Source organism: Stenella coeruleoalba (genome assembly GCF_951394435.1).
Source record: "Stenella coeruleoalba genome assembly, chromosome: 3".
NCBI classification, from domain to species: domain Eukaryota; kingdom Metazoa; phylum Chordata; class Mammalia; order Artiodactyla; family Delphinidae; genus Stenella; species Stenella coeruleoalba.
The window spans coordinates 25943054-25960770 of record NC_137148.1 but is presented as its reverse complement, the minus strand read 5'-3'; the positions used below and the strand labels follow the sequence as shown (position 1 = coordinate 25960770).

At 41.4% G+C, this 17717-nt stretch overlaps 2 protein-coding genes across 6 annotated transcripts in view; both read left to right on the top strand.

The window, feature by feature from the left end:
- DROSHA (drosha ribonuclease III) overlaps positions 1–17717 on the top strand; it is a 130231-nt gene that overhangs the window by 8827 nt on the left and 103687 nt on the right. For 3 of the 5 annotated variants that reach the window (XM_079916365.1, XM_079916364.1, XM_079916368.1), the window contains 5 exons: positions 5220–5330; positions 5552–5783; positions 10029–10170; positions 11958–12112; positions 15111–15191. In XM_079916365.1, coding sequence (XP_079772491.1) covers positions 5220–5330; positions 5552–5783; positions 10029–10170; positions 11958–12112; positions 15111–15191 — 721 coding nt within the window. The remainder of the gene's footprint in view (positions 1–5219; positions 5331–5551; positions 5784–10028; positions 10171–11957; positions 12113–15110; positions 15192–17717) is intronic. The other 2 variants (XM_079916366.1, XM_079916367.1) reach the window with 2 other exon arrangements.
- On the top strand, positions 8741–9236 carry LOC307183622 (ATP synthase subunit g, mitochondrial). The gene has a single exon (XM_079916369.1). It carries the CDS (start codon positions 8788–8790, stop codon positions 9097–9099), a length of 312 nt encoding a protein of 103 aa, XP_079772495.1. The 5' UTR covers positions 8741–8787; the 3' UTR covers positions 9100–9236.

Genomic DNA, 17717 nt, shown 5'->3' with positions numbered 1-17717 from the left:
AAAAAAAAGAGCAAAACTGCAGTCACACCTTATTTGGAAAAATGACATTGAGATTGCTGCAAATCAAAACTTGCAGGATGTAACCAATTCTATATCGATAACTAAAATTCATGTCTTATGTAATGGTAATTAAGAACACTACTCTAGGATCTGACAGATTTGGGGTCAATTATTAGTTTTCCCAACTTTGTTATTGAGCAGAGTAATCTAATTTTTTTTAAGCCTCAGTGGCTTTGTCTAAAATAAGGACAGTTATACTTGCCTTATTGAGTGGTGAGGGGTCATTGAGATAATACACGTAAAACACTTAGAACTGGGCCCAGTAGTGCCAAATAAATGGTAACTATATATCTAATTATTATCTGATCACTTGACTCTAGAAATTGGTAGAGTATAAGAAAAGCAGAAAAAGGGATTTAAAGATAAAAGAAATTAATGAAATAGAAAATAGAACTGAAGTACTATAATAATATTTGTAAATAAATGCAAGATTTCTTTGAAAGGCCGTACAATTTAAAAAGTGGCAAATCAAGAAAAGAAATACATACATTCCATTAAGTATAAGAAATTATACTTTAAACCTCCTTCATTCCTGTATTATTACAGGAATGAAGGAGGTTTAAAAATTATTGTATGTTGGTATAAGTACAGATATTTTATTTGAGAGATTTAAAAACTTGGATGTGATGGGTTGTTTTCTATGAAAACAAAAATTGCAAACCTTACACAAGAAGCAGAAAATTTTAATAGGCTGATAACCATGGAAAAAAGTTGAAGAAGGTGAATTTGTGCCACTTTCAAAAAAGTTTTAAACTATTTTAGAACACTGATGAAGATGGAAGGAAAGCTCAGCGCGTGCTGTGATACCAGGAGAATCCAAATGGCAAAACCTAATCAATGAAAAGAAACCACAAAACAATCTCATATGAATAGGGATATGAAAATACTGATTAGTATATTAGCAAGTTTTCAGTTGTGTGTTAAAATAATTGAGAGATTATTCCAAGATTGCATGGGAAGATAGGTTAATATTAGGAGATTTGTAACTGTAATCCTTTGTGTTAGAATCTGTAGGGTTATCTCAGTACCTGCCTATTAGATATATAAAATAAAGTCACATCCATTTATGAGTAGAAACTGGTAAACCTCGAGTATAAGCAGACTTCTTTAACATGATGAGAACATTATCTCGTGACGAACATGATTGATACCATCTCAGAAGAGCCAAATTCAATGTTGAAACCTTATAGACCTTCCCATACACATTAAAAGGGGTCTGTAAATCATTGAGGACCCACATTAAATAAAGACAAGGGGGCCCAATTGCCTACCACTGTCACCTGATGCATAGCTAAATCAACAAGCAAACGAAAAACATTGCATCCTTGTGTGTCCCAGGTATTGTACTGGTGCGGTGATATAGTCATTAACAAGAGTCCCCACTTTTCAGGAATAAGAAAGTTAAGTACTGTGAGAAGTGCTTTTGGTAGAGCAATTAATTACATGTTGCTCTGGGGACACAGCAGTCAATAACTCAGTTTAGGGTAGTCACAGAGAAATTGACATTTTACTGATACCTAGAGTATGAGTAGGAATGCATGAGGGAAGGGGGATGGTAGGGGAAGAGAGAGAGAGCAGGTGTGAAGGTTGCAGTATGGAGAATTGGTCTCAGAGGATCAAGCCTCGAGGTAGGGAAATGAGTTTAGAAGGCTTTTGTTAGTAATCCACAGAAGAAATGATTGTGCCTAGACCGGCACAGTGACAGTGGCGATGGGGAAAGGTAGAGGTAATTGAGAGATCGATGAGGGAGGCAGGAGGACTTGATAACTGATCGTGAGGAAGAGGCGGCAGCAGTCATCATCGAGGTCTGGTGTTCCCCTTTGAGGGCTGGGAACACTCAGAAACAGGTAAAGAAAGAGTTCAGTTTGGGGCAAGTGGGATTTGAGAATCTGTGAGACAACCAGATGGAATTGTGTGGTAGTTATTTGGACACAGAGGTGCAAGGTTCAGAAAAGAGATCCTAGCTGGAAATACTAAATGCCATGGATTAGACGAGGTCAGCTGGGAAGAGTTTGTTCAGTGAGAAAAAGGGCCTGAGGAGGAGGAGAAGAAGGAGGGGATGAGGATAGGAAACAAGTCAAGATACTGTGTTGGTGGAAATCATTGAGGACCCGTCTGAGGTTGATGGTTTTTAATGTGCTGTGCTAGAAATCTCTTCAGTCTGCTGGTTTCTTCCCCATGCCCAGTAGCTTGTGGAGAAGGCAGAGACTTGGATTCTGTGAGTCTAACTAATGCAGTAGATGAGAAAATAAAAATTACAGATGTAAATCCTGTAAAGGAGGGAGAGTTATCATAGTTGTAATATAGCATCTTGTTAAAAAACAATTTCGAGTTTGGATTTTGAAATTTGAAATTCCTGAGACACCTACCTAAAAAAGATGTTTTGTTCCTGTTCTGAAATGTCCCTCTCAAAGTGTTAAAAAGAAAAAAAAAGAAAGAAAGAACGAAAAGAATACTAATTGTTGTTCACAATAGACAACCCTGACCATCCATTATTCAAGATACCTGCCTAAGGGGATGGGGTGACAATGTCTTCTGCCTGTGTTTCTTGATGATAATAATAAACATTTGATGGGATTTTTAGTACATGTCAAAATGTCTGTGTCAAACAACCATATTAGCATTTAACTACCACTTATTAGCTGTGTGATAGTGGGCGAGTGATATAATTTCTAATTGTTTCCTCTCTAGGGGATGTTTATATCTGCCTCAGGATTCTTGTAAGGACTAAGTGTGTCAGGGTGCTTACAAGAGTGTCAGGCTCTTAGGAAGCACCACAAATGAATAAACAAACAAACAAACAAACAAAACCACACCACTGGGAGCCAAGATTTGCCATTATTAGCTAATGATATTATCAGGAAACTTCAAGAGAATTAGCTAAGAAACATGAGAATTAACTCACTGAAGTTGACAGTTATAAAATAAACATACTATAATTAATAGCCTTCCTAAATACTAGTAACACCTACTTGGAAAATATAACAGGGAAAAAAATGTAGATTGACTACAGAAAATTTAAATTAATAAAAATTAAATATCTTATTAAACTTAAAAAATATATAGATCAATGGGAAGAAAACTTCCCATTGTAAGTGTAGTAGATGACAAAGAAGCTGATGTAAATGAATGGAGGGCATGCCATATTCCTGTAGTGGAAGTGGAAGACAGGGTTATAAAACACCAGTTTTCTTCCAAAAACAGCTGTAGTTTTTAGCGGCATTGGTGGTATAGTGGTGAGTATAGCTGCCTTCCAAAAAATCTATTTTAATGTAAGTTTGGTTGAAGTACCAGTTTTAGTAATCTAAAATTCTTCTTTGGAATAGAAGTGAGTATAATGAAGAAAAATAATAATGCACAATTTGGTATGGATATAGATAGATGAATGAAACAAATATTGAACAACTTTCAAGTATATATAAAATTTTACATCTATCATGGAGCTGTTTTTTCAAATCAGAGGAGAAACTGACGTGGGAACAATTAGCAAGCCATATGAAAAAAAATGTTTCTACCTTAGGTCTTGGACAGATACAGTAAAAAAATTTAATGTTAAAAGTAACTGAAGAAAATATAAAATATTTATTTAACCTTGGGATGGGAAAGGATTATAAGCGTAACACTAAGGCTGGAAACAGAAACAAAAAAATCTCTAGATTTGGCCATATAAAAATTGTATGTAGCCATAAGCAGAATTATAAGGAAAACAAAAAACTGACAAAGGTTACATTACATATGACAGCAGACAGGTGATTAGTTTAATAAAAAACTCTTTCAATAAACAAAAAAGACTATAATCCTAATTTTAAAAATATTGGCATGGCATATTGACTCAGATGTTCAGAAAAGAAGTGAATGTGAAACGTGTCATTTCAGTAGTGACGAATTAAATGAGATACTCTTCATAAGAATGGAAAAGATTAAAAACAATCATGTTGACAAGATGTGTAGAAATGGGAAATCACATATGGTTTTGATGGAAATCTAAACTGGTACTGCCTATCTGTAGAGAAGCCTTAAAAAAAGTACACACTCTGTGTGTGAAATAATCTGACAAGTCTGCAGAGAACCCAAGTGTGTTTACAGTAGCATTGTTTACAGTGGCAAAAAAAAAAAATAGTAACAACCTAAGTGACCGATCAGATTTGTCAGATTATGGTATATACATATAAAAGAATAATATGAACTTATTAAAAATGGTTCAGATATAGATGTATTGAAGTAGAATGACGTTCCTGATTTACTGCTGAGTTGCGGAGAGCAGGCTATAGAGTTTCTTTTTTGTTAAAACTTGTATGTTTACATATCTGTATCTTTTAATACATTTGTGAAATATAGTGGTTATCTCTGAGTGGTGTTACAGGTGATTTTTGTCTTGTTTTTGTTAATGCTTTATTATTTTTCTACAGTGAACATATATACATTTTACTTCACAGTACATTTTTTTTCTGGTAACAAACCTAGTGATGTACATGTAATATTTGGAAGTTTTCTCAATAAGTAATATATATAACCCTTCTAATCACTCACCCTTTTCCCCCTGATGTATACACACTCACACTTACCCTGTCATAAAATCAGGAGTGAATGGTAGAGTTGATGGAAAAGTTAATTTGTGACTTTGACCCAGGTGTAAACTTTCTTGGATAATAGTGACTCTTATTATCAGGTTGCCAGCGCAACACTAATAAAGCAGTTACTCTCCTTGGCTGGATTCTCAAGGCCTTTATGGTTTCACCTGAATTTCTTGGGCTTAATTTAAAACCTATCCTATAAGTTTTTCCCTCCAAGCACATCCATAGGCTGGGCCTTTGCAAATTTCATGCCCCAGAGATTCAAGGAGATAGAATTGCTTTTTTCCTTTTTAATTGAGTTAGTATTTGTGGGGATTCGAATTAGGCAAAGTGGTGGTTCATTAAGCAGTAATACCCAAGTGTGCACTTCCAGAGAGATGCTTAGGGATAGTATAACTGGTTCACTCTTGGATTATGGTCCTCAGGCTAAATTTATGGCCAAGTTGAGACCATGTTTTGTGAAGATATTTTTCTTTTTTCTTGGCAAAGCAGGATGTAGAGGATTCAAAACTAGTATGCTCAATGCTGAGATTGTCTATATATGTGGAGATTTCCAAATATTTCCCAGATATCTTTCTCTTCCAGGAGTTATGGTTTGCCGGGTGCTTCTGAACCTGCTGGATGCACACCAGAATTATCTGGGGAGATTATTAAAAATACAGATTCTTGGGCCCCACCCCCGGAGACTGTGAATCAGTAAGTAGATCTGGGGTAGGGCCTGGGAATTTGTATTTTTAAACAAATAACTTCAGGTGATTCTGATGTCACCAGACTGGTGTCAGGGGGTCACTGGTGAATATGGTGGTTTGCCATGACGTTTTTCTTTTAGGTAAAAAATGAACTAAAGAGGTGAAATAGAACAGTTTTACAATGGATGAACATTTTTAATAATTAGCCTCCTTCGTCCCCTTTTGAAGTCGCTCCCCAAGTAGGGAGAAGAAGAGAGCTCGTTGGGAGGAAGAAAAAGACAGATGGAGTGACAACCAGAGCTCCGGCAAAGAGAAGAATGGTAGCTCAGTCAAGGAAAGAGAGCCGGAGGAGTCGCTGCCCGACAGAAACGAGGAGGACGACGACGAGCTCCTTAAGCCTGTGTGGATCCGATGCACCCACTCAGAAAGCTACTACTCCAGTGACCCCATGGATCAGGTGGTAGGTCTGAAGTAGGAGAGAAGCTGTGGACCAGAGCTGCTCAGCCTCGGTACTATGGGCGTCTTGGGCCAGATAATTCCTTGTGGCGGGGCCCGCCCTGTGCATTGTCAGATGTTGAGCAGCATCTCTGGGCTCTACGCACTGGAGGCCAGTAGCACCCTCTGCTCGTTGTGATAACCAAAGCTGTCCTCTGATATTGCCACATGTCCCCTGGGGGTGACAGAATACCCCTCCCCGCCCCCTCCGGTTGAGAACCACTGCTGTAGACCAAAGCTGCTTTACAAACGCAAGAGTGCAGCAGGTTAATGAAAGGATCTCTGCATTCTGCACTTTTTATGACACTGCTAGTCTTAATACTGGTGGTTTTGTAAGCCCTCACTCATAGCTGCTTTATGCCTTTTGTGATCTATAGCCTTGTGTGTGTGTGTGTGTGTGTTTTCCCCTCAAAATGAGAAGCAAGGGAGAATTGAGTTTGTCTCTTACAAGTCTATCCTTGACCAAAGGTAGCCATAGCAAGTTTCCCGAGCACATTGCTGGTTTTGTGGCGTGGCAGGTGTCATTGCCTTTGGTGGGCTCTCGAGAGACTCAGCACACGTGCTGTGGGAGATGGGGCTCCTGGGGCTCGGCAGCCGCACCTCATTGAAGTGGGGACCCCACGCCCTCCATATGCTCACTTCTTTTCTTTCTTCCATCTCCATTTTATTTTCTGTCACTCTCCTCTCTTTTTTCTCTTTCTCTCTCCCAATAGGTGTCATGCCTCTGTCCCATTAATTTAGGTGTATTTGCCATGCGATGGACCTACAGTAATGTTCATTGATTAAATGAATGAGTGAAGGAATGGATATCTACAGATTTAGGACAGAAGAGCTTGGAGATGTTAGGTTTAGTGAGTGGGGTAGATAAGAGAGCATAGCAGTTGTCTGGAATTTTGTAAACATAGCTTTGACTTGGACTGGGCCCTTATCTATGGGGAACTAGAGAGGAGACTCCCTTGCCTTTGAAAAAAGGGTCTGAGAAATCTTTCCTGGTGGCATGATATTTTACTTGATGAAGTAAAGCAGGGTTTTAAGTCATAGTTCACGTGATACAGGGAGGGAGAAGCTCACATACCGAGCACTGTTTGGTGTCGAAACTTTACTCCATGAATCTCAGATTATCTCATTTAATCCTTAAAACATCCCTGGAAAGAAGGCATCTGTTACTTCAGAATGTTGCTGTAAATAAGAATACTTGACTAATCGTGACTTAAACTTGCTGGGTTTATTTTTCTCAACAAGCTGTCTGGAGGGAGGTGGTGGCCGGTGTGCATTTAGTGGATCAGCGATGGCAGGGTCCTAGGTTGGCATTGCTGTCTTCTGGAGGGTCCACCACGGTTGCAGGATGCCTGCGGCAGCTCCAGGCATCACGTCTTTACACACCTCTGTCCAGACACAGATGCAGAGGGCAGTGTTGGGTGGAGCCTCGGGTGCCTGAGGATCTTTTCTTCCATCACTTTGCCCAGAACTGCGTCGTGTGTTCTCCCCACGGATTCGTTTTCCATCTCTTCTGTAACTAATTTCCACAGACTTCACGGCTTAAAACAATACATTTATTACCTCACAGTTCTGTAGGTCAGAAGTCAAACTTGGGTCTCACTGGCTAAATTGAGGTACCAGCAGGGTTTCATTCCTTTCTGGAGGGAGCCTGTTTTCTTGCCCATTCAGGTTGTTGGCAGAGTTCAGTTCCTTGTGGCTGTAGGATGGAGGTCCTTGTTTCCTTGCTGGCTGGCAGGTAAGGGCTGTTTCCAGCTTCTAGAGGCCATGTGCATTCCTTGGCCCGTGGACCCCTTCATTCATCTTCAAAGCCAGCAGCCAGCGGGTCGAGTCCCTCTTGTGCTTTGAATATCTCCTGCCTCTTTTTCCATTGCATCTCTGAATCCTATTGGGAGAGGTTCTCTGCTTTTAAAGGCTCATATTAGGTTGGGCCCACCCACATTATCCCACCTCAAATTCTGTAGCCTTAATCACATCTGCAAAGTCCTTTCTGCCATGTAAGGTAATGTGTTCATTTTCCAGGGATTAGGACAGAGGCATTTTAGGGGTAGGGGGACTGTGGCTCAGCCTGCCTTCTGAGATCATGAGTTTTCTGCCCCAAATCTGAAGGGAATCATGGTTCTCTAAGCAAGGAGTAATGGCAGAATGGCTGCCATGGGTATTATTATTATTGAAATAACAAAGTTGAAGGCACTGAGGTTCAGAGCATTTAAACAGGCAGAGCTCTATTTTTCCCCTCACCTTTTTGTGGGCGTATTAAAACTCCAGTGTAGAAGGAAGGCAGATAAACCAGAAGCCCAATATTGGCCTTTGTGTTTGTGCAGCGTTGGGGCAGAGAGACAGTAAGAATGTCAGAGCTATCCCAGCATCGCCAGTGTCAGTAATGAGCCGGGGCTGAGGAACAGCAGTTACCCCCTTTTGGGGTAACTGCAGATTTTATGATTTAATATTCATTTTATGTCTGAAAGGTACATTTTGAAAATTACTAAGTCAGAGAGTATGGACATTTAAAGTGATTTTCAACCTGGGAGGAGAGGGGGGAAAAGTGGAACACTTCCTCTAGGAATGCATTGCAGAACCTTGTGTTTGTGGAGTGTGTGTGTGTGTCCCTGTGTTTATGGGGTGCATGTGTTTGTGGCGTTCATTAGATTAATGTGGGATATAGACTATCAGTGACTTTCAGTAGGGGAGGAGTATATGTTCCCTAGCAGGGTGTCAGGTGTCATGAATTCTCAGGGGTTTATGATTTTTTTTGTTGTTGTTATATCAAAAGAGCATAGATAAACTTTTCTAACGTTTCTGAATGTTGGCAATGTGCATTTTCCTGAGGACTTTGTCGACCATAAATGTGTGTGTGTGATTCAGAGCATCATTGCCAGCACTGGGCATTTTGCTTTTAAATGTTTATTAGCCTTCCGGGAGGGTGACATTCAGCCGGCCGGTCGGCGCGACGGGCTTTCCGTCCTAGAACCATGGCCCAGTTTGTCCGTAACCTCGCGGAGAAGGCCCCGGCGCTGGTCAGCGCTGCTGTGACTTACTCGAAGCCTCGATTGGCCACATTTTGGCACTATGCCAAGGTTGAGCTGGTTCCTCCAACCCCTGCTGAGATCCCTACAGCTATTCAGAGCTTGAAAAAAATTATCAATAGTGCTCAAACTGGTAGCTTCAAACAGCTTACAGTTAAGGAAGCTCTACTGAATGGTTTGGTGGCCACTGAGGTGTGGATGTGGTTTTATGTTGGCGAGATCATAGGCAAGCGTGGCATCATTGGCTATAATGTTTGAAGACCAGTCTTTGCTTTATTATTTGGGTGTTCTTGGACCATGTGTGAGCAGACTGCTATTTGAATAAAATAAGACAATGTGTCAAAATCAGTGTTTTCTCTATCAAGCACTACATGGAAGGTCACAATTTCTCTTGATATTAAGTTGGGTTGTCTTTTGCTTTAATACATTAATACAGCTCTAAATGCATGTCTTTGCTTAGCCTGAAATTGGAAAGGATAGATATGAATATACCAACCTGGTACATGTATATATGAGGATAGCATTTTACTTTGAAGTCTTGAAATAAATGATATTTAAGCTTAATTTTAGAAAAGTTGGGGAAAGGCTTTGAGAAAACAAGAACTTGTTCCAGTAGGAGAAAAATAATACCATGTGCCAAACATGGAATATACTAGTTAAATCACCTAGTATAAAGAATACAATTTGGACTGTTTTTCTTTGCTAAAATCAGAGAAAGACCCCTTTGACAACAGCTGTGTCTGTAAATGTAGGGGTACTTTTTGTCAATTTGAATATAGCTTCCCCAAAAGAGACCAGCTGGGTGATATTCTGTGTGTCTTTGTAACATCTTTAACACTAGGACAGAGAATGAAAGCAATGACCTATGTTTTCAGTTTAATTTTGGTATGTTATTAACCTGTCTTTTTTTTTTAAAGACCTACCTTTACAAAAATAAAATATCCTATAGATATTTAACAGGATTATAGTTTAGTATCGTCCATGGGTCAAAATAATATATTATGTCCTGAAATAAATACAAGTGATTGGTATCAGTCTGTAAAAAAAAAAAAAAATGTTTATTAAATCGAGGGTTGAAAAATGGCACCTTGCTAGTACAAATCTTTGGTTACTGGTGAGCTCTTATTGTCTCTTTGGTATGACTATTATTAATACAGTTCCTAATATTGATCCTTTATTTTTCAAAGGGAGATTCTACGGTAGTTGGAACAAGTAGGCTCCGCGACTTATATGACAAATTTGAGGAAGAGTTGGGGAGCAGGCAAGAGAAGGCCAAAGCTGCTAGACCCCCATGGGAGCCTCCCAAGACGAAGCTAGATGAAGATTTAGGTGAGTCACAAGGCACTAGACTGAGATCCTGTGCTCTTTTATTTATTATTGCTTAATCCTGAACTTTTGGGATATGTCCTTGAGAGTCCCAGATTGAAATTTCCTCTTGCCCGTTTGGTTTTCCTAATTACAGTCAGCAAATACATAGCAGTGAAACTTTCTTCTTTCTGATCTTATTTTTCCTTAGTTACATTCAGCAGAATACATAAGAGATCTCATTTGCAAGGTGTGCTGACAGTTGTGTCTCCTGTAGAATCATCTTTTGTCTTAATCAGAAAGGACCATTGTCCAGCCTCCCATCAAAAGCAGGAGCCTGTTCCCGTGCCTCGGGCCTCTGATTGGCAGGCATTCCCTGTGGCCATCCCCACTGCCAGGGTGCTCCTGGTTTGATGAGAAACTCCAGCTATAGCCCAGCTCTGTTTGAAGGTTTCTCTCTCTTCACAAAGTTTTCATAACTTTCTTATATGGTGATGTCTTGTCTGTTCGCAGACAAGACATTCAGCATGCCTTTTCCTGCGTGTTCTCTGGCTCTCATCTGTCTACTTTCATTATGTCTCCCTCACTGAGAGGCAGTGTCCATGGTGGGGAAGAGCACTGACTGCACCAGCTGACCTGGGTTTGAATCCTTGCTCCACTACTTGAAAAGTGCGATCTCGGGCAAGTGATTTAATCTCTCTGTGCCTTACTTTTCTCATCTGTAAAAGAGGGATGACAGCCTCCATCTCACACAGTACACTCGAAAATACAACCATGTACGGGTTCCTTATTACTATGCTGTACTACGTTAATCTCTTGTAGCATTAGTCAAAGTTCTAGGTCTTTTTTTTTTTTTTTAAGTGTGGTAAAATACTTACAACATGTACATAAGACACATAAGATGTACTGTTTAACCATTTTTGAATGTACGGCTCAGTAGTGTTAAGTACATTCACATTGTTGTGCAAACAACCTCCAGAACTCTTTTCATCTTGCTAAACTGACACTCTATCCACATTAAGGAACAACTCCCCAGTCCTCCCTCCCCCAGCCCCTGGCAACCACCATTCTACTTTCTGTCTCCATGAATTTGACTACTCTAGGTACCTCATATAAGTAGAATCACACCATATTTGTCTTTTTGTGGCAGGCTTGTTTCATTAGCATAATTCTTGGTCTGTTTTTATCCAGTCATTTCCAAGGACTAAAATCTTCTGTTGCTACCATCGAGAGAAAAACATTTACAATCTTCAGTCTGACGTTCAGAGCCTGGCATTCATGACATTTGAGCCCTTCACTTCCAGGTTTTTCCGTGAGACCTTTGCTCCAGCCAGATTCCACCCATGCTCTTGCCTCTGTGCTTTTGCCTGCAGCGCCCCATCTGTGTTCCTTTCCGCCTCATCAGCCTAACCCCACCCCCACTCCATGCCTTGGTCGCATGTACCCCTTCTAGGAAATCCTCAGTGACCTTTCCGGACCAGTGTGGATTCACGGCACCTTTCTGAATGTGAAACTTTATACTGCTACAGTGGTTTGCATTTTCTCTGGCGTTGTTCATCAAGTCTTTCTTTGTAAAAATATTTGATTCTTTGCTTCCCCCACTAGACTGTGACTTAGGATTATGGACTCTATTATTTTTCATGGGGTTGCTTAGCAGAGTTCTAGTATGGAGTAGGCACTCGAATATTTGCTGGGAGATAAACAGCTCTCCTTATATTTAGAGGTTTGGGTCATTAGAAAGTAAGTCTCCAGGTAGAACCAGCTTGCAGATTGCTTCAGCATCTCTCCATGTTTTCCCCTCACCACTATAGAGAGTTCCAGCGAATCCGAATGTGAGTCCGATGAGGACAGCACCTGTTCTAGCAGCTCAGACTCTGAAGTTTTCGACGTCATTGCAGAAATCAAACGCAAAAAGGCCCATCCTGACCGACTTCACGATGAACTTTGGTACAATGACCCAGGCCAGGTATGAAGGCTTTTATGTTCTTGCTGTGAAGGTTGCGGACGTACACATCACGTTTATGACTCTAGGCTCAGAAGATGCATGTTAGCTGGCACTGAAACTGAATTTTCCTCAGGGTTGAGTGTCATTCTTCACAGCTTATTTCTTTTCAGCTTCTGAGTTCAGCTCCAAAGCATAAGCACCAGAGCAAGTGTTCCTTGAATCATGTTTGATGATGTTGGTAAAATCCTGTGTTGGGGAGCAGGATGATGGTGCTGCCACATTAAACTTTCAGTAAATGGAAGGAGATGAGTGGTGGGTTAGGGAGAGAGCACTTGTAGTTCTTTCTAAAAGCAGTTCATCTGGGGGCTTCCCTGGTGGCGCAGTGGTTGAGAGTCTGCCTGCCGATGCAGGGGACACGGGTTTGTGCCCCGGTCCGGGAGGATCCCACATGCCACAGAGCGGCTGGGCCCGTGAGCCATGGCTGCTGAGACTGTGCGTCCGGAGCCTGTGCTCCACAACGGGAGAGGCCACAACAGTGAGAGGCCCGCGTACTGCAAAAAAAAAAAAAAAAAAAAAAAGCAGTTTATCTGTAAGTTATCTTGCAGCCATCCAGTAAACAGTGTCCCAAGTCCTGTAAGATTCCGTAATTCCTAGTTGGTAGTAGTCACAATGTCTTATAACTTCTCTTTCTTGTTAATAAGCATGTTTGAGCTAATTACATCATGGCTGGACATAATTGTTTTTATTTTTGCTTACTATTTTATTATGAACTAATACATAATACAAAATATTAATAGTATCTATAAAAGATTTGTATTTTACAAATATACAGTACATACAAAAATAGTATCTTTAATGCATATGAAGTTATCAAGCATAATAAAACATATCTCTATAAAAAGATAATTTAAAATTTATGTTTTATACATAAATTCATACCATTGTCTATTATTTTGAATGCTCTTCTCCTGGTACTTATTAGATGACAGCTATCTAACTTTTTTTTCTTGATAGAATTAATATAGTTAGAATGCCTGACAGAAGTGTACTTTCTCTGAGAACTGCTCTCTGAGAATTGAGCAGAAATGTTTGCAAATGGTCAGTGCATTTTGAAATCTTACTTTGATATATTAATCATGTGTATGATCTCTTTAAACAGCTTTAGTGAGTTATAATTCACATACCATACAATTCACACAATTAAAATGTACATTTCAGTGTTTTTATGTATATTCACAGGAATATGTGCAATCATCATCACAATCTAATTTTAGAGCATTTTTGTGTCCCCTAAGAGAACTCCTGTGTCCATCAGTCACTCCCCTTACCGTGTGGTCATATCAAGAAACCTATTCCTTGGTTTCTGTGGGTTCTTATTCCTGTCAGAGATTTACCAGGGCCTTCTGTACAGTCTCAACATTGTGTTTACTCTGTGGTTTTGCGTCCTCTGTACAGTTGAGCCTTATAAAGGGCTGATCTGCATTGGGGCCCAGACCCTGGTAAAAGGCAGGAATGTATGATGTCTATCTCACTTCTCCTAAGTGAGCACTAAGTGATTTTTCCACATTTTTCATCACAACAGGTTGTGCCCAGCATTACGAATGTGTTGTGACTTTTGAGGGAATTCCATCACATCTCTGTTTGCCAGCTTTTACTTTGGATAATATCTTAATGTGATTTTTTGTTTGTTTGTTTGTTTTAGGTAGCCACGTTATTCCTCTGCTGTACCACCTGGAGCTTTAGATTTCCCAAAAGGATAAAAAAAGTTACAGATTTTTACTTTAAATTTCTTTTCAAAGTTTAATGAGATATTTTCATTGGGCACGAGTTACAAATCCCTGGAAATCGAAAGAAATATGTGTGTGTATATAGAATATATTTGTCCCATAACATGTGTCATATTTATAAATTATACATTTTAATTAATACAAAGAAAGTGAGAAATGGAACTCCACTTCCCCATACTCTAAACTGATGCTCTCGTGTCCTTTTTGATTCCATATTAACCATTTATATTGAATAAACTCATGAAATTGGCTTTTAAGGCCCTTTAAGATTTTGACCTCAATTCTGCGTTTTTGGTTTTCTCACTCACACATATGGTCCGTTCCATTTAGATGGGTCTCAATCTCATGTCCCTGGAGCATAACATAGGATTTCTTCCTTCTCTCTTTTCTCTCATGCTGGTGCCTCATGTAGAGTAGCCACCTTCTTTTCCCGTCCTGTTCAACCCTTCACATTTTGGTTTCTTGAAGCCTGGACATTTTTCCTTTTTCTTTAAAATTACTAAGCATTTCATATGTGTGTTATTTCTCCCATGTGGTGTAAGTATTCCTAGTGCTTGCTTCAGCAGTGCATACACTAAAATTAGAATAAGTATTCCTTGACTATGTGGACCCTTAGCTATGTATCACCCTCCTTCTCCCCTTTCTACCCAAGAGGCATTCAGGATTATTCACTTATTGAATCATGTGGGTGGAATTCATGGCAGTAAAATGAATTCAGGTGAACAAACATATACAGACTCACCTGATTAGTGTTGAAAGTTTTTCTGGTTCAGGTAGGCATTTTCTTCCCTCTGCTTCAGATACCTTTAGGTCTGTCTTTGAAAACATTTAATCTGCAGGTCACCTTCAGAGCATTCTTTGTGTTCCTTCAGAATATAAAATAGGCTTTTCTTTTGTGAAAGAGTCATTTTTCCTGAAATAAAAAATAGGGGGAACATACTGGAAAGTGATAGGAGAAGATGGGGGCAAACAGGGCTCTGACATTGTTATTTTCTGCTTGGCTGCACAAATAAGTCAGGAATCCAGCGTTGTCATACCATTTCCCTTTATCAGACAATAGAGACAGTTTGCAGCTTTATTGGTTTGGGAACATCCGTTTAATCTTCTAACCGTGACAGCCTCTTCAGAGCTTCGGTACTCATGACATTAAAACCCACACAGTTTCCGAGGCATCATCGTGCATGGAGTGGATTTTCCCCCAGTAAAAACGAATTACATTCTGTTTCTGACAGATGAATGATGGCCCACTCTGCAAATGCAGCGCAAAAGCGAGACGCACGGGAATCAGGCACAGCATTTATCCCGGAGAAGAGGTAACTGGTTCAGGTTATTATATTTGTCAGTGCTGAGAAGCCAGAAGTAGACAGATGCTGTTGCTATTCTTTTCCCCGTAAATGAAATAATACCATGGAAATAGTCTTCTCATATTCCCTAATAGTCTCTGTTACTGATAATTGGAGAAGAAACGTACTTGGGTTTTAGAGGTGGAGTGGGAATGTTATCAAGGGAACTTTGGAAGGTTCATTATTTAAAATAGGCAAAGTGAATTTGAGTTGCTTTTTTATTATTTTAAGTATCCTAAAACGGTACATATTGCAATCTTTTTTCATGTTTTTGTTATAAATGGGTGTGAATCTCCCTGGAGAAATGATCTTACTGAAGTGCTGTAAGGCACATGTCCTTTGTCCTTGGGGACGTGAGTGTACACCGTTGTGTTTGTTAGTCTTTGTCTGTTGTCCCCACTCAACTGGGGTGGCACACGGACTTGTTTTACCTGTGTCACACCCCAGTCCCTGGGCTGTCAGGAGCGCGCCAAGTGTGTCTGCCTGATGAGTTGAATACTTTTACATCATAGAGTTATATATACCTACTCCTGTTCAGTTATTTTCCTTCGTCTTTTCCCCATTATCTTTTATCTTTACAAACTATTCTCTTTAATCCCAGGATTGTCACTTTATGATTCAGCACATTATGTTTAAACATAGTTTATGCAAATCCTTCATTTCTATGTAAAACTTGTTTGAGGCCATAACACTAATCAGACTAAGGGCTAGGAGCCGATGGAGGATACTTTGAACCACTTGCCTCCCTTTGACCTCGTTTGTCTCTGGCAGTTGGCCAGTGTAGCGAGGGCCTGTGGGACAAGGTCTGCTCTCTGTGAGTGTCCATGCGTGTGCTTCAGGCTGGGGTCTCTGCAGGCAGGGCTGCAGTGGAGACATTTCACAGGAACCAGGCAAGAAGAGAGTGGGCTTGGGACTGAGCAGAGGCGGAAGTCCACCTGTGATGGGCCTTTAAAGCCGGGCTTGTCGGAATTATCTTGCATGGGGCTGGAGTGGCTGTCATACCTGCATCTCCCTCGTCCCGAGCAAGCTGCCCTAGGAAGGGCACGACTTTGGCGGAGGGAGGGGCTCTGTAGTGGAGGCTGACCTGGAAGGAGCCGACAGCGGCAGGCTGTGTGCTGACTGCTTTTCCCACAGCTGGGCAGCAGGCCCTTCCGTGAAGGGAGATTCAGGTGGGCAGTGGTGCTGGCTGAGGACTTCTGGGCAGGCAAACCCATCCTCAGAGTACATGTGGCCCTTTCACAATGGACGGGACCTATGTAGTCAGCATTCCACCAAGTGGTAGGTTGGTCTCCTCCAGGAATGGTGCCATATTGGGGGCCCAGCGTTGGTCATTGGAGGTGGCTGTCTGGATGTTCGGCAGTGGCGGTCAGCTTAGCCAGCTTAGCCTGGGGAAGTAAGGTCCATGCTGTGGGGCTCGTGTGAAGCCTCTGTCTCTGCTACTGTGGCCACTTCGTTCACGTGCCCACCCTGTCTACCCTAGGTGGCTAATGACCGAGGCTGGCCGGCATCATCTGGCCATGCCATTTTGTCAGCTAGATGGTTTAGAACCTCTTCCACAGTGGGTGCTCTCCCGTGAACATCCACATGTGATGGAGAGATCATCGTTCTCTCCTGTTTGTCTACCTACAAGTCTCTCCCCCAAGACCTTCTTATCCCTGATCTTCCCATCTTTTTCCTTCTAGGCCTCTGACAGCTGGCATGGCCACTTGCTTCTGCCATGAGTCCATCTATATTCTAGCCTCAGGCTACTTCTCTTTCCACACAGAGTGGATGACCAGGTACACCACCTGAAACTCTGCCCACTGGGAAGATTCTCCCTCATCGCTGTCTCTCAGAGCCATCCCTGAATGAGCCTGCAGCACGGTCCGTTTTCAGCTTGCACCCCCTTTCTGACGGACCTGTTTGCAAACCAAGCTTGGGCTTTTCCTTATGCTTTCATCCTCCCGTCCTTAGTCATCAGCTGAGGGAGGGGAGCTGATGCAACGGTGGTGGGCTTGTTCGTGCCCTCTGCTCCTGCATGTGCTTGGTTCTGGATGTACGCCCCCTCCACCTTACCATGGGTTGTTGCTGGTCCCACCCAAAGTTATGCCAGGGTGGGACTGGCAGAACCCAGCTTACGATGGGCAGTTCCAGCCACATGTCTGTTTGCTGTCCCTTGGCCATGCCTTCCAGATCTACCAGGGCCCAGCAGCACACCAGGAATTGCTTTTCAAAGGCATATAATTCTTCACTATAGATGGCATGGCTTGGCTCCAGAACCCCAGAGACCAGCATTGTGATTCTCCCAGTGTGGCCACAAACTCTTCTCGGCATCTTTTCCCACCAACAGTGTGGGATTTGCCGAATTGTATGGCCCCTGCAGCATGGCTGCTTGCACTGCGGTTTGGAACTGCTGAGGCCTTTCTCACTTGAGTCACGCTTACAGCTGGCAGCCTTTTGTGCCACTTTATAAATGGGCTGCAGTAATATTCCTAGCTAAGGACTCCACTGCCTCCT

Coding starts and splice junctions, on each gene's coding strand:
- LOC307183622 (XM_079916369.1), top strand. CDS start 8,788: ATGGCCCAGTTTGTCCGTAACCTCGCGGAGAAGGCCCCGGCGCTGGTC.